The sequence below is a fragment of the Argentina anserina genome, chromosome 5, assembly GCF_933775445.1.
Source record: "Argentina anserina chromosome 5, drPotAnse1.1, whole genome shotgun sequence".
In the NCBI taxonomy this organism is placed as follows: Eukaryota; Viridiplantae; Streptophyta; class Magnoliopsida; order Rosales; family Rosaceae; genus Argentina; species Argentina anserina.
The window spans coordinates 20,870,433-20,884,621 of NC_065876.1; the positions used below are offsets into that span (position 1 = coordinate 20,870,433).

Consider the following 14,189-nt stretch of genomic DNA (forward strand, 5'->3'; position numbering starts at 1 on the left):
CTTATTTGCTTGTCGATTAGACAGCATGGTCAGAAAAAGACCTGAGGGTGTTGAATCTTTTAAACTGTCTGCAACCTTCTTATGAGTCGCAACACAGATGACCATAGGCAATTTGATCAAGAGTTGAGAAAAATGTGTAACCAAGAAGCCTCCGGTCCTTTCGTCGGTTGACATTATTCAAACTAAAACTCTGTTGAACATGGTACAAATATTTATATCGATTTCCATCGATGTTCATGGCAAGAATCTAAAACAGTTGGCCATCTAATTTACGACAGCTGCCACAATAAAGTTACTAGAACTTCCTTTGCAAGTGATAATTTGAGACATACCTTCAGAAACCAACGAATATGATAGCCAATTGTTTCATAGCTAGTATACAGATTGTAGCACTTGCTATCTGAAATGGTTGTCTATAGGAATCAAACAGAGTTTTAAGTACATGTATAGTATAAAAGATGCAACCCTATGTACATGATCAGTCATCTACAAAGAGCACAAGCTTCTGGAACAAACTATTTCCAATCTTGTACATACGCAAGTTACTGAAGTAGAGCTCAGAGGAGCAAAGTTGTTTCAAAATGTATTCTTTCCCTGCATATTATAAGCTATAATAAGACAATATAAATTACATTACTGCAAATCTGCAATTATTAACCTATTCTTTTTTCTTTGTTTTTTTAGAAGAATGATTAACCTATTCAGTGCAAGAAAAAACTGACCTTCCGGTTCAAATAAAGGATGTTACAAGGTGCTATTGACTTTTGTTCTGTAAATTCGACATTACACTTGGTGATACTTGTATTTTTGCCTCAAATTGAAGCTAGTGATATTCGGGTCAAATCCATTCAGCACCAGTGTCTTCACAGCCTCAACGCCTTGACTCAATGCTGCATCAATCTGTTCAGAGAAGCAGTCAAAAGCTGATATTATTGGACAAGGTGTTCTTTACCCTTTTTGAGTGAACTGTTTGTCAAATTTCAGTCATTGAAATGCAGTACGATATATTGGTGTTCAAGATTTTATTGAGACCAAATAACCTTTATAGCCAAACAGACTCTAGGCCAACCAAAAAATTTGAAATTTCCCTGTGACGGTGTAATTAATGAAGCATTCATCACCGATGAATTGCTTTTAAAGACAGTGCTCTTCTTATAAAGGACCTAAACAAAAGAGTTCACCTTATTGATAATTTACCAGGGTGAAGGATAATGGCTAGTTCAGAACAGAGATCAGGAACCATAACAGAAAAACTAGATGTAAAAAAAATCAATTTTTGTTTTTACTAAGAATGTTTCAAGTAATGTGCAAAACCTCAAAATAGTTGGAACCATCATATACCTGATGTCTTTCTGCTGTACTAAATTTTTGTAGAAGATAAGCTTTCATGTCCATAGTTCCAGGTGGATTTCCAATACCTGCATGCATATATCAGTTTATAATACCCAATAAAAGCAAGCAGATGATTAATATTAACTTTGGACCATACCTATACATAAGCGAGGAAAATCACGGCAGCCATCTAGATGACCAACTACACTCTTCACACTGTCACAAGGAGAAACTAAATCATTGACTAATTGATATATGAAACAAGGGGATAAATGGGGCAACTTTTTCTTTTGGCGAAAAATGTGGCTTAAAATGCATATCACAGATCCTACAAACGTTATCCATTTCTCTTCTAGGAAAATGTCCAAAACTTAAAGACTTTAGAGGCGAAATTCTTGAAGGATACATGAAACAGACAACTCTAGGTGGTTTTTTTGTTTTTGTTTCGACAAACAAAACTAAAAAGGACTAAAACAAGAAGCGCCTTGTACAACTAGGCATAGGCGACCAAAGAAAAAACATAGGCAACTGAAAGAGGCTACACATGCTCCTGAGCAGCTTGACCTAGAGCATGACTACTTTCCACTATCGAATTAGCAATAAAATTAGCTCCTTTGAAAACACGGTTGGAAGTCGTTTGCACTACTTTAGAATTTAGATGCCATCCACTGGACATCCATAATCAGATCAATCCTCCAAGGAATATATTCTTCCTTTCTTAATCATCCAAGTACAACTTTTTTTTTTCCTAAATCCCCTTCCCAGCATTTCATCTTTTTCATTGAATTGATTAAACTAGTACCAAAAAATAGAGCAAATAATATTAAACATATAAAACGGATACAGGGTCCAAAACATGGATGGTACAGTATAGTATAACTTTAAATTGGGTTCTTCAGGACCCAAGCATGAAGTTAATCTAGCAGCTCTAGACATCTACTGATGCAGCAGAAAAATATTATTTTCACAGAAGAGACTTTCTTTGGCAAGTTGTCAGTTTTCAAATGTTCAAATTACAGTTACAGGTTAACCAGACAAATAAATATATATATTCTGTCATAAATAAAATAATCCATGTGGCTTCCTTCAATTAAAAGTTAAGAAGTGAACAGTGAATATTCTTCAGCAAATTGAAGATCATGAATTCTATTTAAGCACCGTTCATACATAGTTACATACCCATTGTGATAGCCATGCCCTCCTTTCGGCTGCATTCTGAGAACACCATTTGGTAGGCTCATTTCATCATAAACCTACAACTCCATATTCCGGGTATGATATGATTATCATTATCAAGATTAAAATTGTTGTCTAAAAAATCAAGATCAAAATAATAAATGCCTACCAATAATATATGGCGTAGAGGTACTTGATAATATGCTGCAAGTGGTCCAACCTTAAGAACCAGAAAGAGAATAAGTAACAAAGAATCCATTTTAAATCATATAAAGGAGATATACACAATTACAGCTCATAAATAATTGGATAAACGCACACCATCATTATAAACAGCACAAGCAAAAACACATTGTTATAAGGATGAACTTTAATCATCCAGAATACAACAACAAAGATATAATTTCCATTTCTCAAGGCTTCATGATTTTGTAAATGATGCCTAAAGTGTACTAGATACAATTTCTATTTCTCGGAAGTTTTTGGAATTTGTACACAATGCCTTCGGTGTACTACATGGCAAGGTTAGGCCTCTGTAGATGTATAGTGAGTGCTCGTGCTGCTTTAAGTTATAACACTTTGAAGCCACTTCAGCAATATTTATATATCCCCCAGCCATTAAATGGTCCAGCCCTCCATCTGAACCTTTTTTTTTCTTGGCTACTCAGAAATCCCCATAACCAGATTCTTGGACCAGGGTTGAAACTATAGCTCCTATGAAAATCTACAACCTTTAGGAACAGGAAAATTCAGCAAATAGCTAGGCAGATACTTTGAGGAAAACAAACCCTAACCCATTATGAGGGAAGAAAACCATGGGACCTGAACATTTGTACTAACCCACTGTAACAAAGACTGATTATGGCATTGAGAAAAATAGAAACAATCATAGCAATAACAAACCATTTTCAAGTTTACTGAGTCATACAGTCAACCACTAACTGCAACAATAATTTAAGACTCTGACTCTGATATTAAAATGTTACGCGCACCCACTCATTCCCTTCTGGACGTCCCAAGTTTCAGTTATGATACAATTAGACACAGTCAAACGTACATAATAACATTGTTATGAACCTAAATTAACACGAGAAAACAGAGATGATGCGAACACACCGCTTCCCCACTATAATTCATGTAAGCTTGAGGCTTCACCGCCAAAATTGGTACCTCTCCAATGGAACCTGTACTGATCACACACAAAAAAATCTGAATGAACACCAACACATTTGAGAGTATGAAAGCAAAGAGTTTCAAGGAAGAAAGCAAAGAAAATAGTACTGAAGACCGACCTATTCCAACCAATGCCTTCGACTGAATTGTATTCATCACAATGCCCTGTGTTCTGCAAATACTGTCTATCATCTCAAAACCAACCTGAGTACCATAAACACATGGAAAAAGGCTTAGTATATGCATATCCCATACTCGAAAACAAAACAAAAAAGAAATACACATAATGAGAATAATTACATTGTGCCTAGTTCCATGGTACTTATTTCCAGGGTTACCCAATCCAACAATCATCCAAGGTGTGTACTCCACTTTAAATCTATCGTCATCCTCCGGCAAGGAAGCTTGTACAGAAGCACTTCCCGAAACTGAAAACTTGTTCAGAAACCGAGTTCTCCGGGGCCTTCGTGGGTATGATATGCAACACATTTGGGAAGAAACAGAATCAAACATTGACCTACATGCCCAAAACCAAACACAAACACATCAGATTACAATTGTGGAGAAAAGTGCGGGTGACAAAAAAAAGAGTAGAGGAGGTTTCACTTACAGGGTACTGAGAGCTTCATGGGTTCGAGGCGGCGAGCTCCAAAGGGTGGGGAGACTAGTAGCAGAGGAGAAGAGAGAGACTGCTGCCATGGGTAGGCTTCACCCAACCACAATATAGCAGCTGGTAAAATGAGAGAGGGCTCTATATGGGTTCTTTATGCTTTCTGCGACAAATTAGAGCACCCAGAGTACCTGAATATCGCCCAAAACCAACAAACGAAAACCCGGACAAAGTTCCCACGATGGAAACCGGAATTGAGGAATCTTTCGGCAATGAAATCTTTATAAGTCTCACTGAGTATGAAGGGAATCTCTCTCTCTCTCTCTCCTTTCTCCCAACTCAGCCAAAAGGGAAGGAGCGGGGTGATGCGGTTTCGGCAGGTGAAGGCTACACGTATAAGGAAGGAACTTGACTATAATAACCCTCTCTCCTTTCTCCCAACTCAGCCAAGGAATGGGTATTTTTGGGAAAGAAGAAGATTGTTGGGACTCGGATTTGGTTGGGAAAGGAAATTTGTGCTGCTTGTCATTTTCCCTTCTGAAAATTATGAGAACAATTTTTAGAGGTCAGATTAAAAGTTAAAACAAGGGACTCCATCTTTGCTAATCTTCACATTGATCGATATTTTCGTTGTTTGGCAACAGTCTAACCTCCATTATACTTCGTCTTATTGGAATGACTATATTAAACAGTCTAACCTATAACCATGTGGTTTGCTAGTACAACAAAGTTTTTTAAGAAATTCATAAGGATTGTATCGAGATTACTTTTGCTCTTACTCATGTTTTAGGGGTAACAAATTAATCTTATCTCTGGCTGCATACTGTGACCAGTAAAAAGAAAATAACACTAGAAGGTAGACCAGATGGCGTGTTCTAATTTTAACTCTCTCCGATACTCTAGTCAGGAATCAGTAAGTTTATGGAGGGAAAGGTTGAATGAATTACCTCATGTGGGGTGATATGAGACCTTTTCATAGTTGAGGAGCCGGACACTTTTCGTAGTTGCAGGCAACTCTAATGGAGATCAAGATAATGTAGCTGCCACGATTGGAGGCAAACTGGATACCTACGCTCATACACAACTTTAGTGTATTCCTCCTCTATGTCGTCTCACTGTCCACAACATTTAATAATTACAGTACTGTAATAATGTTCATTCTCACGTTTACATCTTACTTAACGTCTTAATATCTGTACGGGTGCTCGAGTAGGTCACATGGTGTGTCCGTCTGGTATAGTGGCAGGTGATCACTAGTCACTTAGACATGGTCTTGCTCCATGTAGGTAGACACTTGACATAGGCTAAGGCATAAAAACGTATGTTTGGTCATTTCTCGATGATTGAGATTTATTGCTAACTACTCGATGTTCCTTTTAGGAGAAAAATAAGAAACCTAACCACTTGATATTTCATGAACCAACCTAATTTACAAATAACAATAGCATAAATTCATCGTTCTTTATGTCTACGAAAATAAAGTAGGATTTACAAATAATATAGGACTTGACTTGATCAAACTCAAAATTCTTATAATCACATCCCTATGACTTAAGAGTTTATATTACTCATATTAATTAATCGCAATTTTATACTACAAATAATATTAGGTCATATGTTGGAATCACGATCACAACAATTTTGATCAAACTTCAAAGCCTTACGATCTTGTCATTTATATATATTACTATGAAAGATACAATACCATATCTGCAGTTGCAACATTATTACCAACTGCAACATTAATTTTCACACGATCACATCGCAAGTTATCCTATTTGGAGAATTCTACTATACGTTGCTGCATGGTATGCAGCAGCATTTTCATCCACAAACAATCCTCCCACACTCACTGTGTATTTTATCAAACTCCTCCCTCACCACACACAAGTGTGTGTATACCATACCCTGCTGCACAGCAGACAAACTCATCTTATTTCTAAGTCACGGCTTTTTCATCGGAACACCACTTCTTAAAGGAGGATTAGGTACGTGATTCAAAACAAGTTTTGGTTCAAAGCCTAAAAGCCGTCACCTGCATGGATCCCGGCAAACCCGGCCGCCAAAATCGCTGCCGTTTGAAGTTGCTCTCCTTGCCGCCAAAGTCTGCATACGATAAGAAGAAGAATAAGATATTTTCCCCATAACATTCCAACAACTTAAACCAATTCAAATGAGAAAGAGACAAAAATATACAGTAAAAATAAATAGTAAAAACAATAAATAAATAAGATCTACCTGAGAGAAGAGAAGAGAAGAGGGGACGTAAAACCGATGATACTGTTGAGAAAACTAACCGGAGCCTCTTGTTCATCACTGATGGCTCCTCACTCCTCTCTCCTCCGTCCTCAACCTCACCCCTTCTCTCTCCCTAACCCTAACCCTAACCCTAGCCCCAACCCTAATCTCATCAACCGCTACACCCTCCTCCCTCTCCGCTCCGTAAAGCTCAAGACCTCTCTCCCCCACTCCTCCTCCCCCGACGCCGACACCAATCGAACCGCCTCAGCTCCGCCTCCTCCTCCGACGAAGAAGTCGTTTGCCGTCGCGACTGGGGAGCTGTTCCTGGGCCTGGCGGCTAGGATCATCAAGCGGAGCAATGAAGGCCCGGACCGTGAGGCTGCCGGAGCCTCCGTTGCTATGTTTGAGAGCTCGAGGAAGTTCTCGGATGAGAGAATTGCGAAGGTGATGGAGGATGAGATTCAGCCTGGGGTGGTATGGGAGCAGCGCGTGAAGGATGTGGAGGCGGAGAAGGAGAGGCGCGTGATCACCAGTCCCGGGTTTAGTTTCTCTGCTGCGGGGCTTCTTTTTCCTTATCATTTAGGTGCTGCTCAGTTCTTGATTGAGAATGGATATATCAAGGTTCAATTTACTTAGACTGTGATCTTGTTGTAAAATTCAATTGGCTGTAGGAGTGAATTGACAAGTAGAATGTCTGTCATTGCCCAGGAAACCACTCCATTAGCTGGTTCCTCGGCAGGTGCCATTGTCTGTGCTGTGATTGCTTCTGGAGCAAGCATGGAAGAAGCCTTACAAGCTACTAAAATTCTGGCCGAAGATTGCCGGAACAGGGGGACGGCTTTTCGACTTGGGGTAGGTTCCTACTCTGTACCTGAAGTGAATAATAGTGTATATACTTCGGACATGATAATCTCATTCAACTACTTTGTTTTTTTCAGAGTGACGTAAATTACAGTTGTCAATATGCTAGGAGTCACATAATTATGTACCTAAGATACAGCTATATGTGATTTAAGCTATAGTCAAGATATAGTTTTTTTTAACTTTTTTTTATTTTCTTGATAGTTCATTGCATTCATTTGTTTCAATTCATGTTCGGATTAGGAACTGAGTACACAATTTTAATTTCAATGCTGTTGTAAAGTTATATACCGTTAAAATGACGACCCTGGCCTTTGCACATATTTTATATCTCACTACTGATGCCTGATATCGACACATATGAACTTAGATTAGTCCTTCATTTTGTCAGGGGTTTTTGTGTATTCATTCAAATATGACAGCCAACTAGTGTTATGCCACTTGTGGCCAACTATCTGTTTTATAAATACAAACCCTTAATCTGCTATAAACATATGCCGTGTTTGCTCTCACACTGACTGAAGCTTTGTTGAGATTGTAAAACTACAAATTTGACATCAAATCATCAATGGTCTGTTCTGGTTTCAGTTCCAGTTAGTCTTAAGTGTCTACTGGTTCATGTTGTTACTCTTAGAGTGATGATATGCAATAATGCAGTGTTTTTATATTTGTGAGCAAAATGAGTTTTGCAGATAAATTTTCTACCCATCAAGTCTCTGTCTTGTTGATTGGAACAGAAAAAAGAAACTTTTGCATAGAGGAAAAATTGAAATCATATTTCTTATCCATGTTTATTTTTATACATCTGAGGGATGCATAACATTGTTTCCTTATTTTGGTGCATTGTACACTGATACATTTAGGTCCCCTTTTCATTGGATATCATCAGGCCTATCAATCGAACTGCAATATTTAGGGGAGTGAAATTTACACTCCTCATTTACAATCCACACTCCTTCCAATTTTGGTTTAAACTTATGCAAAAAGACAAAACACATATTACTAAAAACAAATTTTTTGTTATTAAAAAAGGAAAGATGGGGACTGCAAATTTCAGTTCCTTATAATTATCCCTAATTCTTCTTTATTTCCCTTCTTTTTCATTCTTTTTTTTTTCCTAAATCATGTTTTTTTTCCCTGCTTCTCTTTCTCTTTTCTTCTTCTTCTTCTTCTTCTTCTTCTTCTTCTTCTTCTTCTTCTTCTTCTTCTTCTTCTTCTAGTCTTAATCTATTCTTGTTCATTATTATAGCTGTCCTGCAACACTTAAATTGGGGGATTATACCTGTGCAGGCTGTTCTTCGAGAAGTTCTTCAAAAGTTCTTGCCCGAGGATGCTCATACTAGGTCTAATGGGAGGGTTAGAGGTAAGTGATATCCTTGAGCCCAAAACAAAAACAGTTATGTCTTATTGAGATTTCTGGATATTATATCTAGATTAGGGATAGTTATTTACCTTACGCAGTAACTGTAATTTACGTTATGCTGTTACCATGTGTAATTTGGGTGATCTGTCCTGACAGTTCTATGATCACACAGTTCTGACAAACACAGATATTCTTAAGCTGCGGATGACCACTGTTGCTGAAAGTTTATTTACAAACTTTCCTGCATTTGTACTTTTTGGCTGGATCAGTGGATCCAAATGATAAGCACTAACCTATTTTAAATAATTGGATAAACAAAAAAAGTTTTGGATGCCTAGGAAAATACAACAAAATTGTAGAGCTTGAAGTCTTGAACCTGGACTGAGCTCTATGCAAACGACTATCCGCTCTTGAACTACTTAGATAACCAGCCCTTCTTTTCCATGGTCCGATGCATATAATTTACCAGATATGGTGTAACAATTTTAGTAAGGTTTCCCGAGTATAATATGGTCCTGATCTTTTTTTACTGTGTTATTTTAAGGTATTTGAAGTTCATTGCTCTGACATTCTTTATAAGATATGGATCATCTATTTCACAGCTAGGTTTTTTTTCTATTTGAACCTGAGGTTTTTTCCACTTAAATCTGAAATAGGATATGTTAACTTTTAATTTAGTGCTACATGGTTGTCAATTGTCTCTGTTCGAAGAAATTTTGTAAGACTGTCTGAAAGGAATGTGGGAGGCTATACATGTATGGTACTTTAGCTACTGAATTGATATCATCTTGTAAAAATGAAATTTGATCCGCACTCTTGCATCTTTGGTCAAATGAGAAATGTGTGCAGCTTCTTTATGACTCTTTTCTTTCATTTTGTTGTTTATAATATTTCTTTTTTAAAAATGGTGTGGCAGTTGCTGTAACACAGCTCCTATGGAGACCAAGAGGTTTATTGGTGGATCAGTTTGACTCCAAGGAAGATCTCATTAATGCAGTTTTCACTTCTTCCTTTATTCCAGGGTGATTCTTGTATATATCATTTTAGTCTTGCAGTAATTTGGCTGCTGTATAAATCAATGTATGAAGTTGGACTAACAGTAAACTGCATTATAGATATTTAGCACCAAGACCAGCAACAATGTTCCGGAATCGTCTTTGTATTGATGGGGGCTTGACCTTATTTATGCCACCAACATCTGCAGCAAAAACGGTAAGAACCATCAAATAACATTTTTGAACATGTACTGCGATACAGCTAGGCCTGTTAACCTGTTTGTGCTCTTTTTTGTGATTCATGGATTAACACGGACACATAGTTGATTATTCATGCTTTTAAGGAGTTATTGTTCATAACATAATTTTTAAATGAAATTGTCATCCTTCCTAGGGGGAATGTTCTGAATAGTTCTTATACGTCATCATCGCTGGGGTTTACTATATTTTTGTTCAAAATTCATGTTGGTTAGTAGTTTTGTTGGAATGTGTGCCGCATAAAAACAAAGGACCAATAGTATTCATAAAATCAGGTAATGAATGTACATAATTATGCAGAAGATGAGTTTTAGGCTGCTGTCTTGCTGATAAGACTGGAACCTTATACAAAAAGGCAGGGAAACAAACTAGAATTTAGATAATTAGGCAAGGGACCCAGGATAAACTCTAATCTTTGAATAATAAGGATTAAAGATGTGTTCATAGACCAGTCTTAACAGGCTATTGATAATTTGATATTATGCTTACAGCACACTAGAATACCTATAAAACATTGAAAGTTCACAATTCTAGGGGTATATAGTAAAAAAATGTAACAAGTAAAATAGCTGTGACTTGTAAAATAAGTAGCATCCATCCGAGTTGGCTTGCATGCCAAAATCACTATTAGACTTCTAAATGTTGTTTGATGCCAGAAATCTGGATTTTGCAGGATTTCATCAGATTCGGTGCATTGCTTTGTCATGTTAATTTTACATGGTTGCTTGATGTTCCTGTTCGCAGATTCGTGTTTGTGCTTTCCCAGCTAGTCGATTAGGTTTACAAGGAATCGGGATCAGTCCAGATTGTAATCCTGATGATAGGGCAAGCCCTCGAGAGGTAAATTTGTACTTAAAACATTTGAACGATCAGCTTTCCGTTTTGAGGATAAGATGATGAACCATTTTTTTTTCCTCTTTCTAGCTTTTCAATTGGGCACTGGAGCCAGCAGAAGATGATATACTTGACCGGCTTTTTTCGCTTGGATATAAAGATGCAGCTGTGTGGGCCAAGTCCAATCCCGCTGACCAAATAGTCGAAGATGATAGTCCCTTCATCGGTAGTGGTTTAGCTCAGTAAGCAAAATGCATATTATTCCCTGCTGGCCTTAACACGCATATTATTTCATTGTTAATATGAACAATGGAGATCATGTCATGTCAATTTTTTTAAAATTTTGTAGAATATTCACTAGTACAGTGTTTAAACATAGTTATATAAATATATAGTATGGCAATTGTATAGCAGGTTTGTACAATGTGTTGTAGAAATAGATGCAAGCATTGAAAGTGTATTCCATCATTAGTGTGTTTAGAAACTTTCGGTAATAGGGTATTACCGTATTGGGGTGGCCGAGTGGCTCATGACATTGACATATTATCCCATGCAAGCAAGTGTCCGACGCCTTCTCCATTTCTGTTGATTGATCAACCTCGGGTGGCATTCAAATAGTCGGAAGAAGACAAAAAGAGAGAGAGAGAGAGAGAGAGAGAGAGAGAGAGAAACGGCCGGGTGATAGAATCTCTCATCTAACTAGAACTGAGGTTGCCAAAAGCACCGGTGCCTCGTCACAGTTCATCAAGAACTTTAGATCACCATACAAACCTGAATTGATGAATTTCCGTATCTCTGCCCAACATGTAGATGTTTGTTGAGAAGTGAGAGCCAACGACGTTGCCCCTCGCAACCAAGACACCGAACGGACCATAATTTTATTTATCCTACACATTTTTTATTTTAAGTTTTAACTTTATAATTTTTATAGGTACTTTGAGGAGCAACCGAGACATGGAGGAAACAAGTTAAGGATTCTGAAGTACTGATACTCAATGGGCGTTTATTAAACTTGAATGGGATTAAGAAGGAATGGGGTTAAGGAGGAATGTGAACAAGAAAGAATGAGAATGAGAGGGAAAATGAGTGATTGACATTGTATAAAATGTATCCTTGTATAAAATGTGATAGATTGGGTCATGGTTAGTTTTGGAATTACACATTGATTCCAAAGAAACAAGTATACTACATACCCCTCTTCCAGAATGAGAAATGAGAAATCATTCAAGGTTTAGTAATGGGTCCCACATAATTCTGATTCCTCTTCGGTGTTAGTAAACACCACTTTATCAGGGAATGAGAATGAAACCTGATTGAATAATTCCCATTACCCCATAAGTAAACGGGTCTTAGTGATTCATATGACCATGAACCGCAACGGAAGTTCACATTGTGCAAAACAGTTGCTGAAAGCTGGAACGTCACAATCTGAACCTATATCGAAGTCTTTCAAGTGAGCTTTCCCGCAATCCATATGCATATACGATGTGGGACCACAACCTGAGCTCAAGACCTGGTCAGAACAATCATCGAGCAAGTATAAATAATGCTCAAAGTAGGCTTCCCAAGAAGGCAAAAACTGTGCTTATCACGAAGCATTTGAACTGGATATTAATATTTACTGGAAACTTGATTAATGCCCTTAATTATTCATGCATAACACAAAGCGTGAGCATTCTTCCATCGTTTTGGAACTTCATATTCAAACCACATGATTAGATCGAGTCACCTTAGTCGAAATCCATGCGATGCATTATTCCAAAGCCCTATGCACACTTGTGGTATGCCAGAAAAAGTTTCACAAAAAAGGGCTCCATATTTTGGGGCTTACCGTCATTCTCCAAGAGACCTTGCGCTGTTCCCACGATCCGGGGCTGGTGGATTACTTGAATTTCAACAGTATGGACCAAATACTCGATCTACCTCGACTTCTGTGTTCGTTTGGGCGTGCTTTCATCTTCCCTTAAACCTGGGATTCCGACTCCGTAGGAGGATTTGGCCCTGCAAATCTTGGCTCTTGCGCCTAGGTCGGATTCCTGGTTGCCCTCTGCATTGTCGCTGAAGTCGACACTGATTATGTTGGTCGGAGCTTTGGGGCTTGGTTTGGTTAGTGCGCGAGTTGGATGATTTGGTTGCGAGGGTTTTGTTAACTGAGGAAGGTTCATTTGTTCCTGGAAAAATATTGATGGCTGATACCTTTGTAGGCGAAGAGGGTTTTCATCAGTGCATTATATATGGAGGATTTCGATGGGAGTAGTATTGTTGTTCGACTCCCTTGCTCTCATGCTTTTCAAAAATCATGTGTTGTGAGGTGGTTGGTCATGAACAAAAACACGTCCCTTCACTCCCTTGTGCCACAGTCGAGTCCTCGATTGCATGTCTCAATCCGGTGACTCTCTCTCTTTGCGGATTTCAATTTCATTCAATATTTCCTTTGCTTGTTATTCAAGTCAGTATTCAAGTGAGGGAGGTTCATATTCCTTCATCCTTCCACAAATTAATCTCGGGTAGTCGCCGACGGCACGAAGATTTAGCTGAGTGTTCGGGGAAAAAGAGTAAGCACAGTCTCCCTCTTGCTCTTGTTTCTCTCTCGCCTACGAAACTTGGTTCGCACTTCGCAAACTATGGTTTCTAGTGCACTCGGGATTTGCCGATCTGGTGTTTCCCTGTTGACACCTGGACACCCCCTGGGCAGCCGAAACAAGAAGAAGGATGCAAAATGCCGTCTGGATCCGGAGTTGGCTGGAGACTGAGATGCAGATGACACTAGCAGAGCTTGCAGGGAGCAAGATGGTGATGACGGTAGCGATTGGAACTGATCTGGTGCATGGTTTGGAGGAGGTCACCTGCGATGGTTCCATGAGCCTCGGCAACGGGGCAGAGGAGAAATAATCTCCTAGCTAGTTCACCTACGAAAGATCGTCCCCTAACCCTAGTTTTCTCGAAGCAATCAAGGTGGAGTACAAAATTGCTGTTCGGCTTGAATCGGGTTGATTTGTTAAAAAACCTAGGTTTAGTGGAGTTTATTTTATTTTATTTCTTTGCTTTGCTCTGAACTTATGGTTATGTTCGTTGTTTTGGACACCTTTTACTTTTGAAATTGGTTTCGTAGTTGCATAAACATCACGTGCGCATTTACTTGATCTTGTAGTTAAGAAGTTTAGGGTGGCTTGTAGTTTGAAGTAGTTTAGGGTGGCTTGTCCATCTATCGCTAGACCTTCATGGTGGTATGGCCTTGTCACCAAATGAATTCTTTTTTTCATGGTAAAGAAAAAAGGAGAAGAAGACATCGGAAATTCGGAATACGTTCTCCTAGCTAACAATGAATGGCAAAGAACGACTCGAT

General features: G+C 38.5%; 2 protein-coding genes across 3 annotated transcripts; one reads left to right on the forward strand and one right to left on the reverse strand.

Moving 5' to 3' along the window:
* Positions 1 to 384: 384 nt before the first annotated feature.
* On the reverse strand, positions 385 to 4,624 carry LOC126794025 (chloroplastic group IIB intron splicing facilitator CRS2-B, chloroplastic-like). Of its 2 annotated transcripts, XR_007672106.1 has the most exons (10): positions 4,292 to 4,624; positions 3,982 to 4,198; positions 3,801 to 3,885; positions 3,625 to 3,692; positions 2,678 to 2,728; positions 2,512 to 2,585; positions 1,490 to 1,548; positions 1,342 to 1,418; positions 723 to 900; positions 385 to 594 (listed from the first exon to the last, which is right to left on the reverse strand). XR_007672106.1 is itself a non-coding variant. In XM_050520668.1 (9 exons), exons 1-9 carry the CDS (start codon positions 4,378 to 4,380, stop codon positions 784 to 786), a joined length of 837 nt encoding a protein of 278 aa, XP_050376625.1. In that variant the 5' UTR covers positions 4,381 to 4,624; the 3' UTR covers positions 611 to 783. The 2 variants fall into 2 exon arrangements, 1 of the variants encoding a protein (XP_050376625.1); XM_050520668.1 differs by lacking the exon at positions 385 to 594 and having other exon boundaries at positions 611 to 900.
* Positions 4,625 to 6,557: 1,933 nt separating this feature from the next.
* LOC126794394 (uncharacterized) lies at positions 6,558 to 11,260 on the forward strand. Its single transcript, XM_050521103.1, has 7 exons — positions 6,558 to 7,153; positions 7,241 to 7,384; positions 8,684 to 8,756; positions 9,673 to 9,778; positions 9,872 to 9,968; positions 10,754 to 10,849; positions 10,934 to 11,260. The coding sequence occupies exons 1-7, from the start codon at positions 6,566 to 6,568 to the stop codon at positions 11,087 to 11,089; spliced, it is 1,260 nt and encodes a 419-aa protein (XP_050377060.1). The 5' UTR covers positions 6,558 to 6,565; the 3' UTR covers positions 11,090 to 11,260.
* The last annotated feature ends 2,929 nt before the right edge of the window (positions 11,261 to 14,189 follow it).